Source organism: Malus domestica, chromosome 07 (assembly GCF_042453785.1).
Source record: "Malus domestica chromosome 07, GDT2T_hap1".
Taxonomy (NCBI): Eukaryota; Viridiplantae; Streptophyta; class Magnoliopsida; order Rosales; family Rosaceae; genus Malus; species Malus domestica.
The window spans coordinates 3,082,876-3,107,425 of record NC_091667.1 but is presented as its reverse complement, the minus strand read 5'-3'; the positions used below and the strand labels follow the sequence as shown (position 1 = coordinate 3,107,425).

Below are 24,550 nucleotides of genomic sequence, written 5' to 3'. Positions count from 1 at the left end.
TCTGAGTGAGTATTTAACTAGTCAAGGATATGTGAACAACGAACTATGCCCTTGTGTGTTCATTAAGAAGTCACATTCCGGATTTGCGATTGTTGCAGTATATGTCGATGACATGAATCTCATCGGAACTTCTGAAGAGCTCGCAAGAACTGCTTCGCACCTGAAGTCGGAATTTGAGATGAAAGATCTAGGTAAGACTCGATACAGTCTCGGTCTCGAGATAGAGCATTGTTCGGATGGAATCCTAGTACATCAATCGAACTACACCCAGAAGGTGTTGCGCCATTTTAATAAGGATAAAACGAAGTCTTCGAGTATTCATATGGTCGTTCGTACGCTAGATGTAAAACGAGATCCCTTCCGTCCGAATGAGGATGATGAAGAGATTTTGGAGCCTGAAGTTCCTTATCGAAGTGTGATAGGCGCTTTATTGTACTTAGCTCAATACACTAGACCCGACATCTCCTTCGTTGTTAATCTTTTGGCAAGATACAGCAATGCACCAACACGCAGACACTGGACTAGCATGAAAGACATCTTCCGTTACCTTAAGGGTACTACGGATTTGGGCTTGTTCTATCCCTACGAATCCTCGAGTGATGCCGCACCCTATGCTCATCGGGTTGATTCTTGCCTTGTTGGTTATGCCGACGTTGAATACTTATCCGATCCGCACAAGGCACGTTCTCAAATGGGTTATGTCTTTACCATTGAAGGCACCGCAATCTCTTGGAGGTCAACTAAACAGACCTTAGTTGCCACTTCGTCTAACCATACTGAAATTCTCGCCTTACATGAAGCAACTCGGGAATGCTTTTGGTTGAGAGCAGTAGTGGGCCATATTCGAAGCTCTTGCGATCTTCATCCCTCCGTTAATGCCCCGACGATGATTTTTTAGGACAACGCAGCTTGCATCAAACAGCTCAATAAGGGTTACATCAGAGGAGACAACACCAAGCACATTGCGCCGAAGTTTTTCTTTACACATCAACAACAAGAGCATCAGAAGATTGAAGTCACGCAAATCCGTTCACAAGACAATCTGGCCGACCTCTTCACCAAATCACTGCTGAAGGCGTCATTTCAGAAGCTTGTTCATGGAATTGGTATGCGTAAACTTTTTGAGTTGTAACTTTGCTATTTCTCTTTGGAATTATGTCAAACTTAGGGGGAGTATCCTGTAGATACTTGCTTGATCTTAATGTACTCTTTTTCCCTACGATTATGAGCATTTTTCCCAATGGGTTTTTGCTACCTAACTAGGTTTTAACGAGGCACCCATCTTGGGCTGGTCATATCCCTGATGACGTCCTGTAGACGTTTCTTTTGACTTTGCATTTCTCATACATTTTTCCTTAAACTATGGATTTTGTCCCTACTCGGGTTTTTGGCATAGCCTTAGGGTTTTTTAGTAAGACTTACTACTTATGCAAGTTCCTACCTTATTGAGAATAAGCGTTGTTCCTTGGAATCAGTACCGATGAGTCGACTTCCTCAACTTCTGCATGATGCTGAATCTACCTTGAGTATTTACACACTCAAGGGGGAGTGTTGTGAACATTCCTAGTTTAAGTATGATTGTGTAAATCCTAGATTAGATTTAATTCTAGTTATCATTTCCTATTACAACTTGTATTACTTGGAGAAGAAGGAATATCTTCTCTCCCTTTACTACCATAAATAAAGGCACAATGTAAGAGGGATAACAACACACACATTCCCTTACAATTCTACCGACAGACATTTATCTTCCCTCTCTCCTGTGCCGCCGACCCTTCTCCCTTTGTCAGATAAAAATAGACCACAACACTTACACATTTATTTATCATTTTTCATTAAAACTAAAGTTTTTGAGGACTTTTCGTTAGTTTTCCTTTAAAACTAAGGCCAGATGAATGAAAATTGTAAAAGCATTATGAACCGCCAATGTATTTACTACAATAAATTGACTAACCGACCTTAGTTTTATTTTGTATTTGCATTACATGTTTATTTATAGTTGGCTTTACTTTTGTTTAGTTTCTCTTTATTTTTGTTCATGTTTGTGTATTTAGAAAACTATTTCGTAATTTTGCTTGCAGGATAAGATTGTAGACGACCAAAATGCCGAACTAAGAGCTCTTATTCAATGCATATAAAAGATTACAACCTGCAGTTCCACTACTCGCTAAGAACATTGTTGACCTGGAAAAACTGAAGGGGAATTGGAGATGTTTGGAGACATCTTTTGACCCCAATGTTGAACAAGAGCAAGGAAAAGGAAAGAAACGTTGCACCGCTACTTCTGCCTGCCCCCAGGTTTCAACCGCGTCCTCCAGTGAAGAGTCGGAACAAAAGTCCGTAGACCGCTATAGCACCCGTTACTTAGACCTTATGCGACATTGCTTACTATAATCCACGTCCATCGGTTCTTAGGTTCGTTCGATTATCGCCTTGAACCACATTATTGACAGAACACACCACACTGCGAAACCAATTCTGTATAACACAAGGGCTTATGCATACTCATAGGCTCATAGCACATGTGTTGGGAAAATAATTTACGGAGATCAAACTGGGATATCAAGGAGAGAGATGATGCTGGAAACTATTTCAGACATGAGCGAAAAACCAAGGTCTTGAAAAAACTGCTCTCCAATCCCTTACGAACCCGCCTACACTTGGAAGTACCATTCTACCACACTCCCAGTAGCGATCCATATTCAACTTATCGGCATTCCTAGGCAATAAATCGTTACACAAGTCACTCGCATTACGCTAATCCAAACCAACGTGTCCCCAGAAACATTTTACATAACCACAACTCCAACAACAACAAAGCCTTTTTTTCTCACAAAGTGGGGTCGGCTATATGAATCCTAGAACGCCATTGCGCTACGTAACCACAACTCCAAGCACAGAAAACAAATAACACAAAGAGCGTCAGATTCAACACATAACCCCATCGGCAGAAGATCATTTCCACGGTATTGGCTGATCAACATTAGCGACCATCAAATTTGAGCTTTAAACAAAAGCAATCGTGTTTCATGCCTCAAAAGTCAAACCCTAAACACTGCAAATATAGGAACACCAACGGGGTAGTCGAGGATCCTATGCCTGAAAAGCCTACTATGCGAAAACATAACACATTTTCGATTGAGCCGACTAACTACAAAAACATAAGACATTTTCGGTGGTGAATACCCGAAAAGCATTATATTTCATTACGATTAAAGTGAAAAATCGGCATATATAGAACAGGCAAGTAAAAAATTCAATTTCAACAAATAAGAACCGAGCATTGGCTGAAGCATATATTAGGTGAAAAATGGATAGCAATTCATCAAGCCAAGAAAATCTCTAGGTTTCCATAAAATTGTAGATTAAACAAAATCGACGCTAAATAGTCTGAAACGACATATAACGATACCCGAAACGACAATTAAACACGAAAGAGCAAAGAGACCTAGGTGTTGGTAGCCCTGGTGTAGATCTGCTGGCTGGCGTGGGCAGAGACCATCCTAATCGAGCCTCTAGCCATCAACTCCCTGATGGCCTTCCTGGCCAGGGAACCGTTGATCCTGAGACGGTCGGAGAGAATGGATGGTGTGATGAGCTTGTACTTGGGGGCCTCAGTGAGGAGCTTGTCGTAGGTGCCCTGGTCGAAGAGCACCATGTTGTTCACCTTCTCCTTCTGCTTTCCCTTGCTCCACTTCTTCTTCTTCTGCTTGCCTCCTCCGGACTTCGCCGGCTTCGACGACGGCGGCGGTGCCTTGTCCTTCTTCGGCGCCTGAAAAATCAAAAACGAAAGATTGTCAGAGGCATTTACGCAAACAGATGGTTGGCGATCGGAAGATGATTGGGTACGTGCTTACCATGATCGGATTACAGCGACAGGGAAGGGAGGAGAGAGGAGGAGAGAGGAGGGATCGGACTACAGCGGCGGGCAAAGTGAGAGAGTGAATGAGGAAGCGATGTGAGTGGGGAGGTTTTATGACCTAGGGTTTCATTGGGTTATATGCCGACGACGTCGTTTGGGTGGTGTTTTTGTTGTGGGCTAGTGAGGTTCCTTGATCGAGTGGCGGCCCACTTGTCAAAGTTCAACATATTTAGGCCCAGGTATTTTTTCATTAGAAAAAAATAATAATTTAAGAGAAATTAAAGAAAATAATTTTATATTGCTCGTTTAAAAACAAGTAATTAGAATACGGATTCTCACTCAAGGTATTTTCTAAAAGGAATTTAGAATGGCATAGATTTCATAAAAATTGTTGACACAACCCGATCCAGAATGTCCACTAGGACTCCGAATCAAGTTGTGTTGGCCAACACCTAGAAGGTGACGAAGCCATAAAGTGCAATGATATGGAAAATGTGAGTAAATTTAAACCTAAAAGTGTCTAAATATCAGAGTGCGCTGGTGAGCTGGTATGCACCCACTTCACATGTGTTGTCAAAGCATAAGTAAAGTACAGTAGTGTGGGTAAAGATCATACCCTCAGAGATAGCCACTTATACTGAGATTCGTCAAGAATCCTTGTCGATACGAACTTTCAGCAACTAAAACCTAGAGGGGCACAAAACAGAAAATGTAAGTAGGCAAAAACAAAGTTTTTGAAAACATCTTTCTCTTTAGAAAATATAATAACCTCTCACCATAAAACCCGTATAATTTCCCAGAAAATAATATTACATACGTATATAGAAATCATTCTCGAAAGCATTGGAAATAAGGTATATGTCATGCCAACTATCGCAACAATAAATATGTAAGCTAGGTGAAATAAATCAATGTAAAATGATATGTCAGCCGGAGTCACCTAACGTGACCTGTACGGTTGAACCTATAGCTTATAATCTATTCCTGCATACGAGTCGGAACCACCTAATGTGGTTTGTACGACAGGGCTAGGTGTAAATATGTACGCTCAAGTGCTACGATCACGTGAAGGCTGTGTGAATAATCACAGGTCACCTATGAGTCAGAACCACCTAATGTGGTATGTACAACAGGGCTGTGCACTAAACTTGGATCCAAAGTGAGCATGTGGTGCGGGGAGGTGAACATCACGTGAAGGATTGTGCCCTTGCCACCAACGGCAGCACTAACATTGGGGTGCAGGATAATGAGCACTAAATGCATCCAGGCATAACCATATAGATCACAACCACTAACATCATACTGTACTCACCTGTAGTTTACCTGGGCCTCCGCAGCATCATGCAACATTATGACATGGCACTTCAATCACATTTCATTTAAAACAATTTCTGGGAAAAACATAAAGCATACATAAGTGTCTATATATATATAACCCAAAAGCCCACTCATCTGGAGTCCGCGCTACAACTCCCTAGCACGAATATCGAGATGTCACGAACGACCGTCGCCTAGAGCAAATATCAAATCGCATCTCAAAATCCTTACTGATAGAACATGTAATTTACATAAACCACATCCTTAAGGACGATCTAGAATGATTTGAGACTCATTGACCAAAAGTCAACCGTCAATCAAAGATCGACAGTAGGGTCTATAACCCTATGTAACTTAATCTAGGAGATCCACAACTCAGATTTCCGATCCGCAACTTCCAAAGATCCACATTATGTTTCTAGAATAACATACTAAATTTTTGGAACGAATCAATGGTCGGATCTCCGCTAATTGCCAAAACCAAATAGCGGTTAACGTTTTATTTTATAAACTTACAAATCTAATTCGGGAAAATCCATACATCAGATTCCCAATCCGTAAGTTTCTATGGTCCTCAAATATTACTTACTATAATTTTTTTAATTTTGGTGACGATCCAACAGTCGAATCATCGATTCATATAATGACCTATTAATGTATCGTAGAGAATTTAGGTTCCAACAATCAACCTACGCCATCCTACTATCAGAACTGAGCCCAAGGCATCTAATTTATCTTAAAATTAGCATTGACGGCCCTCTGACCACGAGCCTCCGCACGCGCAGCCGTGGGTGGCGATCGGCTGCCTCGACTCGCCAGAAAATTCACCTATTTCCAAAAATTACCAAAATTTACAAAAATGAAGATCTCAACGAGTAGATAAAGTTTTATACTTGTGGCCAAGTCCAATTTGACCAGGAAGTGCTCCAATTTGTCTTGAACCAGCCGAAACCCTAATATGGGTGTTCTTCAAATCGTTACCAAATCGAACCCCAACGTCCCAACAAATGACTGGTCATAGTTCCTAGGTTTAAGGGAAGTATTTTGATGGGTTTGATCGACATTGATGGCTGCACGGGCGGTGGATCCCCACCGTTACACCCATGAACTCACCCTTGGGAGTTTCTCTCCGTTTCAAGGCCAAATTTGTTGGAAATGTGCCCTAAAGCCAATCATGTGATGATACTTTACGGATATTTCACATGTTAAACTAATCCAGTTTAACATATAAAGGGCATAAATTATTGTTTGAGCCGTCTCATATAAATGTTATATGCTTAAACGATAAAGTCCAAGGAATATGTGATTGGGAGAATGTAATCTAATGAAGTTAGATTCCTGAGACCATTCTTTCTTAGACACATCCTAAATGTTCCTGATCATAGGATTGCCAATTGGGCATTGGTAGTCCGTTAAGATCGGTACGTACTATGTCTTCTCTCAGGGAGAGTGAACAGTCTCGATTCATTGGTGTGTGTGACATCAAGACAAGTACGGTAGGTGCTCAATAGAGAATGAGTTCACTGAACGCGATCAACGAAGAGTTCTCATATTCCATGTCACATGAGAACTCATGGTTGGGATAATGCAAATTAGTCCTTTGACCTGAGGCATCATAGTTGTCTTGTGGTTAAGACCTTGATCTTTGATTATGTCAAAGTCACTCCATCAGGAGGGTGTCCACGGCATCGTTGGGATCAAGCCGCTTAGCTATGGAGACAAGTGAATGCGCAACAAGGGATCTCTAACCTTCAAGTCGCTTGAAGGAGAATACTCTCTGATATGATTTGAATCTCTGGCCAGAGTATGAATGAGATTTGGGAATGCGTTCCTAATCACATTCAAGGTAATCATATAAGCACAAGACACACATTGGATAGTAGACATGAGAAAATAAACTATCAAACCAAACAATGTGGTCAAGAGTATTAGATTAGAGAAGGACCGTATTGCATTTGTAATCCCGAACTGAATAGGTTCTCTAACCTCTTCTGATTGGCTTGGGTAACCATGATATGCTGCTAGGTGTCACTCATGGTTTGTGGAAGCCCTAAACGTGTATAATCACTAAAGGGAGAATTGAAAATAGTTTCAATTCACAATCGATGTAAAATGGTTTTAATCGCCCACTACCTCGCTAAAAGGAACCTAATGGATCGCACACCGTGAAAGGTGGAGATTGGAGATTAAACGGAAATGAGTAAGAATGATTAAATGGTTTAATCATTTATTTATGGCAAGGATTAATTAATATGTTAATTAATCAAACGAATAAGTTCGTTAAAGACTTCGGGATAGTTTTGGACCTTAAGGCCCAATGGGCTTCGAACGTCAAGCCCATTAACTTAAGTTGTATGACAATTTAATGAATGAAGATTCATTAAAGCCCAAAAGCCCAAAATCCCCTAAATGGCCAGCCATGATGAAATGAATTAGGGTTTTGGTTGTTTAGGTCACTTAAAGAAGTGACTATATAAATAATTTTATAGCCAAATATTCATTAAGTGAAATAAGGGTTTATTTTTGGGGAAAATGGGTGAGAATTGTCTCTCCATTTTCTCTCTAAAGAGGCCAACACCTTGGAGGGTACATCTAGCAATCCTACTACTCCAAGGTCACTCATTTCTTCTACAATCGAACCTTGGTGTCGAGAATTAGAGGTTCTCAATTTTGGGAACTTGGAGAACCTATTCTTCCATCCAAATCCATGGATCTAAGAAGCAAGGAATGAAGGCCCTTATCTCTTTGGGTGATTAGCCTTTGCTTATGCAAAGAGGAATCTACAAAGGTATTAATTTCAACTCACTTTGTTTTTGAGTTGATTATTGGTTCACCAATCTACTAGGCTTTGAATTTCATGGTCATGTTTTGTTTTGAGTACATACAAGCATGATTCCGCCTTTTAATTGTTAATTGCATGCTATATGATGTTGCTCAAATGAACATGTTTTACAAAATAATTCCTTCAAAATTCACCCAAATTTGAGGTGGAACTTGAAGAATGGAGGTCATGGAGCTGGTTCTAGGTGGTGGCAACGGTCGTTTCGCCGAGAAAACGATGGAATCGGTGTTGAAATACCTCGAATACAGGTCGGGTCAACGGAAGGGAACTGGGTCGTAAGGAATCTGGTGTTGCTTATCTCTTCTCCCTTTTCCTCCTTCCTCATTTTCTAATTAGGCAGAGCGCATTTCCCTTATTCACGACACTCCACGTGGCACCTCAGAATTGTTTGGAGAAATCCAAATTATTATCAAATTACAATTTCATCCCTAACTTTGCTCGTTTATAACTTCTTTTGTATAACTCCAATTTCAATCCGCTTGCGCCCACGCTTTGATGATGATGAGTACTTCGAGAATACCCTAATGGAATGAGTTTTGTGTCTCTTAACTTTGGCCAACATACGTCAAAATCTTTGCCTCTAAAGACATTTTTGTAAAATCACTATTTTAAAAATTTATAAAAATGAAAAATCAGGGACGGGTTGTCATAATTGTTCACTAACCCCATGAACTTAACTCTTTAAGAGAATATGCAAAACATTTGTATCTTAGTTTGTCAACAGTTAGCACTAATACAAAAAACACTTTGCGCGACGAAATAAGATTTGTTGTGCAAAATAAGATTTCGTCGCTCAAAATCTTGTGCGACGGAATTTTTGTCGTGCATGGTTCGTCGCGCAAAGCTCATGACAATAGGGTTTGCGCGACGAAAATTCATCTTTGTTGCACGAAGGTACTTTGCATGACGAAATATTTTGTCCCGCAAAGTTTTTTATTTTTGATTTTTTTATTTAATTAAATTAATTTAACATTTTGCACGACGAAATATGTGGTAGCGTAAGATTTTGCGCAACAAATGTTTTTGGTTTTTATTTTTTTATTTAATTAAATTGACCTTTTGTTTTATTATTTCTATTATTTGATTTAATTATAGTAATTGTTTGCACAACGAAATATTTGGTAGCGCAAGATTTCTTTAATTTTAATTTTTTAATTTAATTTAATTGTATAGCTTTATTTTTTTAATTACTTTAATTTAAACTGACATATTCAAAATAAAATTACAAATGAAAAATAGTGATCAAATTATCCATAATATACATTTTATTAGAAATGTACATATAAATCAACAAATTACAATAATAAAATCCTAATCCAAGTTTGTTGTAGTGGTGGTGGGGGGGGGGATATAGTCTGATAGCGTCATAATCCTCAACTCCTCAACTTTCACCGTCAAGTCCTGACGATTCCCTACAAAAAAATAAACATTGTCAAATAACCAAAAAAAACAACATGAAATAATACCAAAAAATGGGCATAAATTCCCCTAAAATCGGCATACCCCAAACTCCACCCCTCACCCTATACCCAACCCCAAACCCAAAATTAACTCCAAAAACACATATTAATAAAAAATTAAATTAAAATTTAGAGAGAAAATACTTTTTGGCAAGATTGAGAGTGAGTGAGAGATAGGGAAAGAGGATTGAGTGAGAGATAGGGAGAGAGGAAAGAGTGAGAGAGTGAGAAGAGATAGTGAGAGAGAGAGAGAGATTGAGTGTGAGAGAGGGGGTCTGATTTGGGGAAAGGGAAAGAGATGACAGGTAAGATAACTAGAGAGATATACATTGAGAAAATTGTGGGGGAGTTATTTTGGTTTGGTTTTAAAAACTGTATCACTTTGTGCGACGAAAGATTGGCCATGCAAAGTCTTAAAAAATATTTTTTTTTTAAGTTCCCACGCCCCATTTTTTTGCATCCACCCAAATTTTTAGTGTTTTGCACGACGAAACATTTGTTCGTCGCGCAAAACTTTACGCGATGAAAGATTGGTCACGCAAAGTTTTTAAAAAATTTAAAAATTAAATTTCACGCATCCCATTTTCGGCACCCGCCAAAATTTAACAATTTTGCGTGACAAAATATTGGTTCATCGCACAAAATTTATAGAAATAAATTTTATTATACAATTTAAAATAAAAAAAATTAAATAAACTGGGTTTATACGACGAAATATTAGTATTTGTGGCGCAAAGTTTTTAAAAATAATAAAAAAGAAAATAATTTTATTTTACAATTTAAAATATAAATAAAATAAAATAAATAGGATTTAGGCAATGAAATGTTGATTTGTCGCGCAAAGTAAATAATAAAAAATAAAGAAAATAATTTAGGTTAACAATATAAAATATATAAAATTAAATAAAAATAAAATAAATAGGGTTTATGTCACATCCCGGCCCGGGATTGGCTCTGATACCAAACTGACACATCTCGATTCGGAGTCCTAGTGGACAATCTAGGTCGGGATGTGTCAGTTTAGGCAAAGTTGCACCTACATTTTGAGAGTAAGTACTCTACTCTAATATAGTAGATAAATTAACTTTTGCAACTAATTTTTGCGCAACAGCTAGGCAAAGTTGCACTTACATTTTAATTCAATGAAATCCGCCAACACGATCCATTTATTAATTAGTTCAACCCAAACACGGTCCAAACCCAAGTGGGCTAATTTTAATTGTGTCGAGCTATGCCAGAAAAATAGAGCACTACTGGCTTATTATAGTACCAGCCTTTATGACCGGGGTATTTTTCCGTTGACACATAGGTCCACACTTCAGGAGCAGTGACCATATCACCAAACAATCAGCATTCTTGTGCCATGTTTGCAAGATCATCCCCGACGAGGTCTTTGCCACAAACAACATGACCTTGAATCATGCCAACTCAAGGATGATGTCGAGTGTTGAAATAGGATGTGGCTCCCCCCATGATAAAAAACGAGATTTGAGAATTGGATATGTGATGACTAGCATTGTATACAAGGCGTATTTATATGTGTTGAATGTAGTAGAAAAATATGTGGAATTTGATTCCCCACGACCTAGTGGGATATGTGATCTGTAACCATTTGTCTATGCTCACAAACAAGAACAACGTCCTTGTCCTCTGGGTGGTTTCTTCGCCAAACTTCTAAAAATTAAATGGGTGTAAAAATAAATTCACATATTGAATTGGGTTTATGGGGGTATATTAGATATTAAATTTGAGTTTAAAAAGATATTAATAGTTTAGTTAAAAATTAAATGAGTGCAAAGAGTAAGTTGGGTGTAAAAATAAGTTAGATGAGTTTAAATAAAATTTTCCTAACTAAAAAACAGGTAACCTTGCAACAACTTCGTGATTCAAAATTCTATCATCAACATACTCCTACATTTTATCTAAATGGGATTTGGTCAGTCCAAGCACAGCCCAAACCCATGTGTGCTGACTTTAAATGAGCCGAGTCGGGCTAGAAAATGGAGCACGGCCAACTCATTTAATACCAGCCTTTATGATCGGAGTATTTTTCCATTGACATAGAGGTCCACACTTCAAGAGCAGTGGCCATATCGCGAAACAATCGACTTGTAACATACAACTGATCCAACCTCTTGATCTGACACAGTACCAAACATACAACAGTATCCACAGTATCAAGCACAATACACCGCATCTGATTATGTATAACGATACAAAGCAAACAGTTTCGCGGAGATTTTAGATAAAATGCTCGTTTCTTTTTCCTTTTCTGCTCTAGCAGTTAAAATACTAGGTTTTTCTGTACATCAGAAGCAGAATTAAGGACCAACATCCTTTATCTGTAGTTAAAATGTTGGGTTTTTCCGTACCAAAAGCAGAAATAAGGACCAACATCCTTTTATCTGTGGACCTCGATCTATTCCACGATTAACAAGTTATTTTTTGTTAATCCCTCACCAACTGTAGGAAATTCTGGTGATAGTTTCCATTCTCCATCAACCAAGAACTTGATTTCGTACCTTCAAAATGAAATTACGAGTCAGAGTGAAGAAAGGGAGGAAGAGGAGGAATAGTTGAGTGATCAGGTAGGTACCTTCCAGGTCTCAGCATTAATGTTGTCGAGAATGTAGTGAAAGAACCAGTGTACTCTGGAGATAAATCCTCTCCTTGACTCCATCCATCAAAAGTGCCCATAACTTGCACACTCTGTTATCAAGACAAAAACACTCTTGTCATCATTTTCTTTGCAATGAAGAAGAAAGTGACCCGAATCATCATATTCCAGAAAGTCACTCATCATTACCACACTCCGTTAGTTGAGGAAAAGAAATTACCCAGTAAAAGGCTTATATTTACCTCAGCCATGCCGCACCAGAATAGGGGAACCTCCTTGGATTGTGCAGCACCAACATCCTTTATCTGTTCCTTCAACTTTTCATGTACAGCTTCACACATGCAAAAGTACTTTTGGTTAGAACATACGGAAAGTTTACGCGCAACAACGACATGACAGCATTTTCAAAGAAATCCGATATAAGTTGGGAAACAACAATTCTGAAGTTAAAACAGGGCTCCCCACCCAAATATCTTGCCAATGTTTATCCTACTTCCAAATACCAAAGTTCAGAAGATCAGATGAGAACATAAGGAATAACCCATGTACTATACAGGATATAAAAAAATAATCTCTTTCAACTTAAGAATCCTAACCATTTGCATGAAAACCGTATCGACTCCAAATGACTAATGCCCAGGAGTTTTACTCAAGAGGTGATCACCACCACCATTACCAAGTAAGGCATATTTCTTTTCCCCAAATGCCAAGAGTCAACCAACCTTCTTCCTTAGGTTTCTGCTCTGAATCCCAACTATTAAGTGGTCCTTCCTCCCTTTCTCACTCCTCAACCAAGTGGTCTTTGTTCCTACATTATGTTTCTTATTACTTGTCACTATAGGATTGTAACCCGTATATGACTTATTTAGATTGTTCAGATATCGATGGTCTGATAATGAATTTAAATATCGATTACAAATATATTTTTAGGAAAAACAGAAAATCAGAGAGAACATCTCAAGGCACCTATTCATGCAATGGCTCAATTACATTGGTGGAGGAGATGCACCTTAGGAAACATCGTGCCATTGAAAGAGAAGAAAATACACACACTTATCTTTGTGCGGAATCATTTGTTTCATGATGCTATATAATGCTTCTTAACAAAATTTCTCAGTTATCAGGAGAGGAATAAAGATTTAGCAGAAAAAGGAAAGAGAGTGAGTAAGAAGGAATAAATAAATCAATCTAGAGCAAGTTACCTTCTAAACGGGAAAGAAGGTGGGATTGAATGTATTTCCCATTAATCTTTCTTGAACCTTCAGGAATGACAGAATTGGTGTTTTCTTCTGCCAATTTCACCAAAGCCTGCCCATTAGAACAACTAAAGGAATCATGCCATCACAAGTCTTCGACTTTATTGAATCATGTGGGACCGTAATGCATGATAACACAATGTTCAACAAGTGCGGATGGGTATGTTATTAGTAAAGCGGTTGTTGTAAAGGTTAAAGGTTTATGATATATAGATCCTATGTTTTGATGTTTGAAATTCTTAAAGATTAATTTATTTTAGCAGAATTCAACCAAGAGGTCGCACTTGGTGCGATGACAAATGCCTTCGCTCATGAGCGGTAGGTCTCGGGTTCGAGACTTGGGAGCAGCCTCTCCATAAATGGGAGTAAGGCTAGCCAACATTCACCTCTCCCAGACCCTGCGTAAAGCAGGAGCCTTGTGCACTGGGTACGACCTTTTTAGCAGAATTCAATCAAGATGGCTTTTGAAATCAAGCAACTATAAACGTCTAACTAAATGCATTTTGGCAGCGGATATGACTTTATCAAAACCGGGACTGGAACTACTTGCTCCTTCCAAATAGTGCTTGACCTACAACCATTTTTTGTATAAAAAAGGGATTTGTAGAATGTTAAAGAGGCCAAACATGAAAGAGAGAATGCCTATCTTGGGACTTAGATGACTCACATGTGAAAAAAATACTGATCTCTAGGGCCTTAAATTAGTCACAAGTGTTGACATATGTTCATGCAAGATGTGCAGATCAACCAGCACTTGTAAAATATGTTACCTGAATTTGAAGTTCCAAGACAGCAAGTTCACTTTTGAAGTTAACCAACGCATCCTCCTTTATATGCAACTGTATAAATGACAATCAATCTCAGATGTCAAATCTATGACACATGATAGAGCAATCTAGACTGAAAGACCAAAGAAGATGTATATGAAGATTGATGATTAAACGAAATAACCTTATGCACGTCCAAGATGTCTCCATTGAACAGCTCCATGAATTATAGTTACAACTTATATGCACATTAATTTTCTCGAAGAGCTTAAGACGAGCTATTGGGTGAAGAAAATAATTTGAAACAAAAATTCATGCAATATTTTTTGTGTCATTTTTCTCATAACCCAAATGATGAAAGTGGTGTGCGCATCGTCACCTTTCAGTATATTCAATTCAACTACCTTCAAATTTAAAATGAGATTATGAATAGGTGAACCTTTATGTATAAATTTGTTAATACTCATATGCTAATGCTAAACAAGCCAACAACTCAATTTTAACATTCACGCTTCATCTCTCAGTTATAATTTCTTTTCCTCCAGTAATATGGCTTTTATTTTAAATGGAGTATTTACTGATAGCCATGGAGTGTCATTGAAAAGCACTGGACTCAACAAGGTTTTAATCTACTTTCCTGTTTGTGAAAGAGTCTTTCACTCTTCAGTAGAATTAACACACACTGCTGCAAGAATGCATTCCTAAATGCATATTATTAACCCCATCAAATCAATTAAGAAATCAACACAGATGGCAACAGCATAAAAGGTAGGCCACTCCCATAAAATGATGAAGGAGAATTTAAATGACGTATTGAATCAGGTGTCAAGTTATAGAAAGGCCAATGTTACAGATACATACAAACCTGTCGTTTGAGAAACCGATTTTGTTGATTGGCTTCACTTAGTTTTTTGACGAGCTTTGTTCTTTCAGAATCAGCTAGCAGTGACTGCAACTGATAGCGTTTTACGTTAAGTTAGTTCTTCAGATCTAATATATTCCTGAAATATCAAACAAACCCATGCCCAAAGTGAAGTCCAAGATCTTAGTATTCCCCAACCTTCCCTTTAATAATATTCAAAAGTCCTTTTATTTCTTTCCAGCCTTAACAGTTAACACTACCATATACTTAAGAACAAACGGAATCTAGGTAACTATTGGAGTTAACACCTTTTAAATCACGTGTTCACATTAACATCTAACCATTTTTCCTTTAGCAAAAACCAAACGACTCGCTATTTTCATTTACGTGTGAGCAACAGAAGGGTTGAAAGCATGAATCCTTAACCAACACTGGAAATAGTAGGAAAATCAAGCTTTATCCCAAAATTAAAGTATCACAATTTTTAGTGTAGGAAACGCCTAAAAAAACAGATACCAAATTATATAGAACTTTAATAAGTTAATCTGCAAACACTTTATTTTCTTCGCACCAATCCAAATTATCAGGATAGTTTGAACATCTGAAATTCAAAAGAAATATATATTTTATATATGGAAATTGAAAAAGAAAAAAAAAAAAACTATCTCTGTCTATTATCTAGTACTAACAAGTGTGGGTTCATAACAATACAGATAAAGCCACCGGTAGCCAAGAATTCTTAAAAAAATAGAAAAGGAAATTCATACATTTAAATGCTGTGAAGGATTTATAACACAAAAAAGATTGGACCAGTTCCAAGATCCATAGTGAGAGATTATATCAAATTCTAGATATTATCACGAACCTGTGCTATAAAAAAATATGGATTTTGACCATGAAAAATATAACCATGGAATTTAAGGGTGGGAAAATTTTCCTTTACTACCCAATTTACCATGTTAAACTAATTAGTGGCATGAGTACCTCATTACTTCTTAAAGGCTGAGAAGGAAGTTCCTCCTGCAAATCTTTATCTGTATATTCATCGTTTCCGCTATAGGTTTCTGCATGTGCTGATGATGATTCCTCCAAACTAGTGGGAATTGAATGTACTCTCCAGAAGAAATGGTTCAGGGGATGCTTCCCAGTAGAAACTTCAGAACCCATCAAGATCAACCTCTGATAGCTCAACTTTAATTTCCCAGTAGTTACAATGTGTGGAAGTGGACGGATATTTCTCCATTCCAACTTTCTTGAACCTTTTCTTGACATCCACAGTACTCGGTTGTCAAGGCAACACCTGTCGAGATTACGATGAATGATGATAAGAAAATAAAATTCATAACTACTTAGCGACATCATCAATGCCACGAATATGAAAGACTACGATGGAGATTAAGTTATCAATATCAGCAGTGTTAACTAAGTATATTGATAGTGCAAGAGCAAATCATGCAGAATTAATGTTTCCGATAAGCGTCAATGCAAATGGTCTGTAGGTAAAAACAGTGTTTGTTTAGTGATTTTTCAACTAATACATGGAGGAACCAACTGAATTTATCTATAAAAGTGAAGAAAGCTTACCGCGCGGTACCTATCTCCATGTTGATTGATTCCATCTGGAAAATCGTGACAACGAAAAACATGATCATAATTTTTGCAAGAAACTTGAATAACTTCTCTAAAATCAAAGTAACAATACTTCTCTGTCAAAAGGAACCAATAAGTAATAACCAATGACTGTAATTCGTGTCCAATTGTTCTAACTTTAACAGCACAATCTAATCAAATTAAGCTGCACACTGTAGAAAAATGACAGTTCTTGAACCGACACCCACTACCCACAATACAATTATAGCTCGTTTACTAATCCGTGATCTCGAAATGCGATAAATTCATATAAAATGGTTTCTTTACATGAATTAGAGAAAACCCATCAATTGAATAATGGAATTGAGCTCACATTTCAACTCTGGAAAATCTACACGTAAAAATGAAAAGAAATTGATAGGACTTACTGTAGAAAGCTGGAACGAAGAGTAGCAGCTCCGGTTGAAACTAAGGCGGAGGATGTGACGAGGTAGCCGAGAGACGGTTGGAGGACGGTTGGAGGAGGAGGAGCTAAATTAATGGAGAAAGAAAGGAGTTAGATTGAAGAGACATTCTGCAACCAATAAAAAGAGGCCACACATATAATCACAACATCCTAATGAAAAAAAGAATTAAAATTACTAAACTCCACCTATTTACCTGAAGAATTATGGAGAGAGCGAGAAGGGCGGCAAGCAGAGATAAAAAGCGAGAATTGAGTGAATTGTGTGGTATAATTTCTTATCCTACGATGATTTATTAAGATTTACAAAATTATATTCTTAATTAAACTATTTTAGTGAATGGTTTGTTGTAGTTAATATTGTTTAGAGCAACTTCACGTGAGGGGATAATTATTGCCCAAACAATCGGGCAATAAAGGCTTAATCAGATTAATAGTCTCTATAGTTACAGGTAGTTAAAAGATAGTTCATGTGATAAATAAAAACTAGGATTTAAGATTCTGTGGTGAAGTTTGTTAAGATTTATACCCAAAATTAAAAATTATGTAAACTTTCGGTTAATTGTTAGCACGTGAGCCAACACCACATGCTGTGAATTAATAGAGAGTTCTGTTTTAGCCTAATATGTGTGGCTCATCTGCTAATAATTAACAGAAAGTTGACGGAATTTTCAATTTTGGACATAGATCTTAACAAACTTCACTACAAGAGTTTAAATCCTTTTTTTTTTTACCACATGAGTTATCTTCCAACTACCATGTCACCACAAGGACTAATAATCCAATTAGGGCTAGACAATTATTGCCTCTGTGAATAGTAATTGCTTAGTGCATCTCCACCTCGTAAATGAATTGTCCAGGCAATTGGCATTTAAAATTTTTTTTGTTAAAAAAATATTATGTTTAATTTTGGATATGATTTTTTAACCAATCCCGTCACACCACGTGTTATTATCCTAAGAGCAATTCCACCCCAGTGGATTTTGCCCAGGACCCAGCACAAAAACAGGGCCAGCACCCTGTCAACCAAGTCCACCCCTCATTTTGACTGGTACCCAGCCCGAGCTGGGCAATGGACCAGCCCAAAACAGACTGAGCAAGAAGCTGGGCAGTTTGCCTGGCGCGTGCGCTTCACGCAGGCGCTGCCGCGAGTAGCCGACAGGGCTGTCAGCCCACTTGTGCTCCGGATCCCATCAGCGACGTGGCATGCTTATATCCGTTGGATTTCCAACGGCTAGTTTTTCTAGACCGTTGGATTTCCAACGGTAAAAAAAATTTAAATTTTACTTTTAAAATATACCGTCCGATCACAGATCAACGGTCCACGTTAATTAACTAATTAAAATTTATTAAAACATACAGAAAAAATATTAAAAAATACATAAAATTAAAAAAAAATTTATTTATTTTTTCTATAAATACCTAACTCTCATCTTCCACCTTACACCACATTTCAATATTTTCTACACTTTCTACCAAAGCTTTCATATACTTTTTGTGTGAAAAAAAAATACCAAAAAACTTGTGGTTGAAGAATAAAGTGTATTTGATGAGTTTATGTAATTTCATTTTAGTGTGTTTTTTTTTTATAGTTTATTTGATGAGTATGTAATTTTATTTTAGTGTGTATTTTTTTTTAAGTTTATTTGAAATTTTATCTGAAATTGGTTAAAAATCTTATCCGAAATAAACTTAAAAAAAAAAACACACCAAAAAAATGCGCTGGGTGCCAGCGCATTTTTTTAGGGGTGGAGATGCCTTGGCCTATTACTGTTCACTCCAGTCTATTACTGTTCATTTGAGTGGATAAATGCGCTGGGTGCTGGCGCAAAGTCCTTAGGGGTGGACTTGCTCTAATTGCAGTTTTTCTAGAAGAGTATGGTTGGGTATTTATAGGAAATATATATTTTTTTATATTCCATTTTTCTGTATTTTTAACATTATTTTCTAACCAAATTAATGTGGACCGTTGGTACAAATTTGTTTTTTGTAATCGGACAACCCAGATTGTGCCACGTGGGTGTTTTCCTTTTAAATTTTTTTTTTATCCCTAAGAAGGACGGATTAATATGGACAGAAAAAAACTCTTGGTCTCAAACACTGAGTAGAAAGGATCCGAATCCGGAGTGAATTGATCCAGAGAGTATCCTTACCTCAAAATTAGGGAATAAGGTAGTTAATTGGTTCGAGAAGGGTGAATTTGACGTTGCAAGTACAAGTACGCGACCCCGCACCCCATCCACTAGGATGTTAGACCACAATAATCGATAATATCCTACAATAATCGAGTATTATCGAATCACAAAAACAAGTCTCATTTGCTGCATGCCAGCCATACAGAGTCCAAATCTGTATAGAAGGATATTTTAATTTTATAAGAGTGCCTTCCTACTCATGCAATTAAAGCATGAACAAGCAAAGAGAGTTTGCTTCCTACATTCCCTAAACTACATGGCCAGAAGAGACTCGTAACCAGGAAAAGCGACTGACCTACCAACTAGATAAGATGATCGAACGAAAGAGATCAAAATGACAGATTGCTGTCACTGTTCCTTCCATATCCTTCCGGTCACCCTAAGCTTCAATTCCTTTCGGTCTCCCCCTGAGAAGAAGAGGGCCATGTTGCGTTGAATAATGAGACCATCAAAACTGTCACGAACCTTGCGATGGCTATCCCTAATGCTACGCGGCACCCCCTGCCAAATCATCTTCCTCCCGTTCCCACCTACTTCTAGACTGTAGCTGTAGTTCTTTGCCTCGTTATCATCACCCATGAACCGCAAGAATGCTATGTAGACAGGAGCCATCCCGAGCTGGAAAGCTTCAAAATGTAGGCAAAAATACTGATTGAAGCAACTAAAAACCTGCAGAATGGAAAAGATGGCAAATTTCTAGTTATGCTTCGTTTGTGTCAAAGACGGATTTTGGAAAAGATAGCAAATTTCTAGTTATGCTTTGTTTGTGTCAAAGATTTTTCTATTTTGAAAAAGGGGATCAGCTGGTGGCTCGCCACGGCAGTCCACCCTTCCGAAGGCTGGGAAGACTCATAGAGCATTTTAGAGACAGATTTTTCACTCTTTGTTTTATCGATCATCAAAGCTTTTAAGCTAAATGGTTTTGAGTTGGCTGAGGATTAAATTGTAAGGGAGTGAAGAAGGATAATGGAGAACAGTAAGAATAAGGCAAAAGTGAATAATACCGTTAACATCCAAGTGGCGTTTTCAACTTCTTGTGGATTTGATTTTACATAGCGATGGTTGAAAGTGCTGCCATTGTGCATGTCGACTTTGTGATCATCTTTTAAATGGGCCACAAGATGAGGAATATCTCCAACGATGGAGCATTCAGAACCAGCATAGGGGCAGTTGTAGGGTCTATGGAGACACTGAGATTCATGCTTTAGCTTGCTGTAATAAGGGTATATGCCCATGCAACCAAAACTCTGGTATTTACATGGAAGTTCCAGAGAAGCAGCCACCTTCTCCAACGCAAGACATCTGATATTACCAAGCTCATGCCGGCAAGTGGGGCACCGGTTGTGAACCCTTGGTTTGCAACCAGAACATAATGTGTGACCATTCGAACACTGCAAAAAGCGAGAAAGCCAATTAGGCAAAGAACAAAGTTGGGGTCCTATTGAAAAGCTTTCCATCCCTCAAAAGAACTATTTTTTCTGTTTTCTTAATAAATATTGTAAATAAATTTGACAAAAACCTATGTTACATGAATAAATAAATTCAAACTTTCTAAAGGAAAAAGTTTAAGAAGAGAGAAAAAAGTTTACATCAAATGAAGGACTCCACAATAAAATTATGTAATTACGATATAGGTAGACTTATTAGATATAACAAGAGAGTGATAGTTGTTATATTGTAAGAAGTTGAGTTAGTTACAATTGGGCCTTCTAATATGTTCTTGCTTAAAAATACTTACATGCGCCAAAGACCATTTAGATTTGAAGGAAAAAAGCGAACTCAATAAAATCAAACAGCTCAAGAATATGCACTTGGCAAGGGTTAGTAAGGAGTGAAACCAATAGTGGCATAACAGAAACCCGTCCACAAAGTTGCAAATGATAGCACCTCGTCTACCAGTTTCCCAAGAGAACCCCTCCCACAAAGTCAAAACCTCACACTCGATGCTACTTTAAAATAAGGGAACTTTAACGAAAAGCTACCGGTACTGTTCACTTTAACGAAAAACCATATTTTTACACTAAAAAGTCAATCCTGGTACTATTCACTTTACCCTTTATTTTGTTCTTATCGTTAAAATTCAAAGTTTTCAAGCCCTTTTCATTAGTATTATTAGCATCGGTAAGGGCTAAGTGAGAAAGCACGCTAGTTTCAGCTACAATATCGTGAATAAGTGAGTAGAATTAATACTAGAATGAAAACTAAGGGAGTGGGTTTGACTTCATAAGATAAAGCAAAATTATTAAGTAATCAAACCTGATGGATTGGGGGGTACATAGCATTTAAGCACACAGGGCACTCCAGCAGCTCGCGAACACTGCTAGAAACTGTCACATTAGGTTTTTGGGGCATTTCAGTAGCATCATCGACACTTTCTCCAACATCCAGCATGTCCTCACTTTGAGGAGGATCAATAACCTCAGATTTGGTCCGGATGTCATCAAAAAATGGACTACTGGATGCCATGCTGGTACACAGCTACTTATCTGAGCCGAACATATAAAAAAAGTTCAATAAATAGGTGATGCAAAACAATAAGCATTGTACGATACACCATGTTTAATTCATGCACCAAGTTCTAAATGATCCAATCTAGAGAAGGGGAAAGCTCTCTAACCAAATCTATATCATAAAGGATAACCATAAGTAGAAAGAAGTACTGAATGTGTCATTAAAAGCAAAACTTTTTTCCCATTACACTTTCTGGTTTTCTTTTCAAGCTCCGTCCACATGCTATCAAAGAAGTCCAGTCTAAACTCAAAACACGACAAACATGAATTCTTATATTCGAATCCAAAGTTTAAATCGCAATGGCAGACAAGAAACCCTTATAAGACCGAGGTGTGAATACCATAAAGATTTATAACCTTCATCCTTAGCTCAAGTGGCATGTGAAAGATGAGGGAGAAGTAAATGCCAGTTCCCTTATAACGATTAACACTATGTTTTTGGTGTTTACATTTCACACGAGTGAACAGCGCTCGATTGGACGCCTACTATTCAAAACACAAATGAGAAAAATCGACAACAATTATGCATATCGTTCTTAGGAGGTAAATGGAAGGAACCTACCTATCAACCTCCCAGTTCTCATATATCAGAGAATTGAGAGCCTCAAAATCCTGAATATATTCAAGTAAATCAACTACTTGTGATCAAGCAGATCGAATTCAAATTTTCAAAACTTAAGCAAATACAGAAACATGTATTCTTCAAGGAAATGTACATAGCCAGGATTCAAAATTCTACAACTTTAAAATCTGCAAAATCATGAAATAATTCAACAAATTAACTGATCAATGCAGATCGAAACAAAAACAAAGCAAATGGGTTCGTCTAAATGCCATAATCGGACTCCAACATCGCATGCCCACATTCAAATTCAAAGTCAAGTCCACAATAGATCTAGAAAATTCCAAAACATATTCAAAGAAAAATACCAACTTTTCCATCTTAAATTACATAAATTTCAAATGGGTAACCATAAAATTAAAAACCCATTAGAGAAAACTGAAAAATAAATAAAACCCAACAAATTTAAGATGGAGAAAATGAAAATATTATACCTTTGAATTATAATCAAACGCCCAACGGAGAGAGAGAGAAAGGAGAGAGGAGAGGTCTGGTAGGTGGCCGGCTATGGGGAATTGTCCCCTGCAGGCTGCAGTAATATAATAAGGGGGGACGCGGAAATGCGCGTTTGCGAGCTCAAGGAATTTCAAATTAAAGCCGTTTGAAAGAGAAAAGAGAGAGAGTGGGGGACGGGGAGGAGCGTGGCGTTCAGTAGAGAGAGAGAGAGAGATTTCTCGAGGAAATACAAATGGGAAAGGTCAACTGTCGAGGTCAAAGCCGGAGGCGAGTGGGTCCCCGCTGACTGTTCTCGTCTTATTTCCAAAGCATATAAATAAATAAATAGATAAAATCCTTTCAAATTGGGTAAAGAAGTTCGTGCGAATGTTCCCATTTATTTTTGGTTTTTTTTTTCCTGGAACAAATGTTCATTTTGATGGAAGAGAAAAACTTTAATAAAACTGTTTGATTTCGAAAGTTCTCAAAAAGTTACGTCGTGACATAGTAGTTTGAGTCCAATGAGACAAAAAAAAAAAAAAAAAAACCACATAAAATCTCATGCATGGTTTTGTAATTATCAAAGTGAGAATTTTATAAAATCCCCTTTTATCAACATTTCATGATTCATTCTTTATTGACTTGACCTCAAACATAGAGATCATTCGAAAACACTCAAACATAGATATCATTTGAAAGCACTTAAACATAGATATCATTCACTCATATATAACCCAAGGGTCTTTACATTATTGAGTGATAAATAAGGAAATTCCCTTTGTCAACCATCTACAAAAACTTATCAAAAGTACCTAGAGTAACACTAAACAATTTTTTAATGATTGATTTTAGAATTAGAGACATAATGGTAATTTTATTCTATTTATTTATTTAATTTTTTTTATACAAAGATAATATTTTATTGAAAAGTGATCGGAATGTAATATTATTAAGCTCGTCATTCATGAAACTCGAATATAAGACTTCTCATTTAACACACATTTTTCATTTTTGAAAGGCTTTTTAGCCAAAATAATGCATGTGATTGTATAACTACTACTTTGATCTAAGATTTGAAATGACAGAAGTGGTCCTAAGTTTGTCCACCATCAATCATTTTGGTCATTCGGTGAAAAATCTCTATTAAATAAAGACCTAAAATACCCTTAATTTAATGAACTATGGGCCAAATTGATATGACAAGTTTGAGGGTATTTTTGTTATTTTCTCCTTATTTAACAGAGATTTTTCACTAATGGCAAAAATGATTGATGGTGGATAATTTTATGGCCATTTCTATTATTTTAAATCTTAGAGACCAATGTGAAGAGTTATATCAATCTCAAAATTATCTTTAAAAAAAAAGAAAAAAAGAAAATAGTGTATATAGTATACTATTGAGGAATGGCAGAGTATTTCAGTTTCCTTTTTTTCAAACTCTGATGGTTGTCCCTGGAGATGCAATTTGAACTGCAAAGGGCTTCATGGCCACACAAACAAAAAGAAAAAGAAAAGAACTTTTGAGGGTATGCCCGTCTGAAATGAATCCACTTGTCATATAAGACATGGCAGTACATGTTATATATATATATATATATATATATATATATATATATATATCACACTATATGAAGTTTAACCTCAAATCAGAGAATCAATCTCTGACTAATTACATAACCATATACATGAAAGAATGCAGCAGATAACCATATACATGAAAGAATGCAGCAGATGCACTGAAAAATACGTAAA

The 24,550-nt window shown here is 37.2% G+C and overlaps 3 protein-coding genes across 5 annotated transcripts; all 3 read right to left on the bottom strand.

Moving 5' to 3' along the window:
• Window positions 1-3,283: 3,283 nt before the first annotated feature.
• On the bottom strand, window positions 3,284-3,988 carry LOC103438552 (small ribosomal subunit protein eS25y-like). The gene is made up of 2 exons (XM_029105139.2): window positions 3,858-3,988; window positions 3,284-3,772 (listed from the first exon to the last, which is right to left on the bottom strand). The coding sequence occupies exons 1-2, from the start codon at window positions 3,858-3,860 to the stop codon at window positions 3,449-3,451; spliced, it is 327 nt and encodes a 108-aa protein (XP_028960972.1). The 5' UTR covers window positions 3,861-3,988; the 3' UTR covers window positions 3,284-3,448.
• Window positions 3,989-11,720: 7,732 nt separating this feature from the next.
• LOC103438551 (protein PTST, chloroplastic-like) lies at window positions 11,721-17,301 on the bottom strand. Of its 2 annotated transcripts, XM_008377089.4 has the most exons (9): window positions 17,002-17,301; window positions 16,568-16,602; window positions 15,968-16,283; window positions 14,987-15,076; window positions 14,125-14,193; window positions 13,301-13,406; window positions 12,341-12,429; window positions 12,078-12,190; window positions 11,721-12,003 (listed from the first exon to the last, which is right to left on the bottom strand). In XM_008377089.4, the coding sequence occupies exons 2-9, from the start codon at window positions 16,600-16,602 to the stop codon at window positions 11,901-11,903; spliced, it is 921 nt and encodes a 306-aa protein (XP_008375311.2). In that variant the 5' UTR covers window positions 17,002-17,301; the 3' UTR covers window positions 11,721-11,900. The 2 variants fall into 2 exon arrangements, with proteins under 2 accessions (XP_008375311.2, XP_070681263.1); XM_070825162.1 differs by lacking the exon at window positions 16,568-16,602 and having other exon boundaries at window positions 17,002-17,183.
• A 1,895-nt stretch (window positions 17,302-19,196) lies between these two features.
• LOC103428408 (E3 ubiquitin-protein ligase DIS1-like) lies at window positions 19,197-23,027 on the bottom strand. 2 transcript variants are annotated; one of them, XR_011582982.1, is made up of 5 exons: window positions 22,798-23,018; window positions 21,488-21,717; window positions 20,236-20,622; window positions 19,527-19,900; window positions 19,197-19,311 (listed from the first exon to the last, which is right to left on the bottom strand). XR_011582982.1 is itself a non-coding variant. In XM_029105138.2 (4 exons), exons 2-4 carry the CDS (start codon window positions 21,695-21,697, stop codon window positions 19,580-19,582), a joined length of 918 nt encoding a protein of 305 aa, XP_028960971.2. In that variant the 5' UTR covers window positions 21,698-21,717; window positions 22,798-23,027; the 3' UTR covers window positions 19,328-19,579. The 2 variants fall into 2 exon arrangements, 1 of the variants encoding a protein (XP_028960971.2); XM_029105138.2 differs by lacking the exon at window positions 19,197-19,311 and having other exon boundaries at window positions 19,328-19,900; window positions 22,798-23,027.
• Window positions 23,028-24,550: the final 1,523 nt, after the last annotated feature.

Excerpts from the sequence above, each read along its gene's own strand:
- LOC103428408 (XM_029105138.2), bottom strand. The coding sequence starts at position 21,697 with ATGGCATCCAGTAGTCCATTTTTTGATGACATCCGGACCAAATCTGAG. Across the intron at positions 20,623-21,487 it reads TGTACCCCCCAATCCATCAG|TGTTCGAATGGTCACACATT; the intron begins GTTTGATTACTT and ends CGCTTTTTGCAG. Across the intron at positions 19,901-20,235 it reads ACGCCACTTGGATGTTAACG|GTTTTTAGTTGCTTCAATCA; the intron begins GTATTATTCACT and ends TCCATTCTGCAG.
- LOC103438551 (XM_008377089.4), bottom strand. The coding sequence starts at position 16,602 with ATGGAATCAATCAACATGGAGATAGGTACCGCGCG. Across the intron at positions 15,077-15,967 it reads AGCCTTTAAGAAGTAATGAG|TTGCAGTCACTGCTAGCTGA; the intron begins GTACTCATGCCA and ends AAACGCTATCAG. Across the intron at positions 13,407-14,124 it reads TCTTGGAACTTCAAATTCAG|GCTTTGGTGAAATTGGCAGA; the intron begins GTAACATATTTT and ends TCTAATGGGCAG.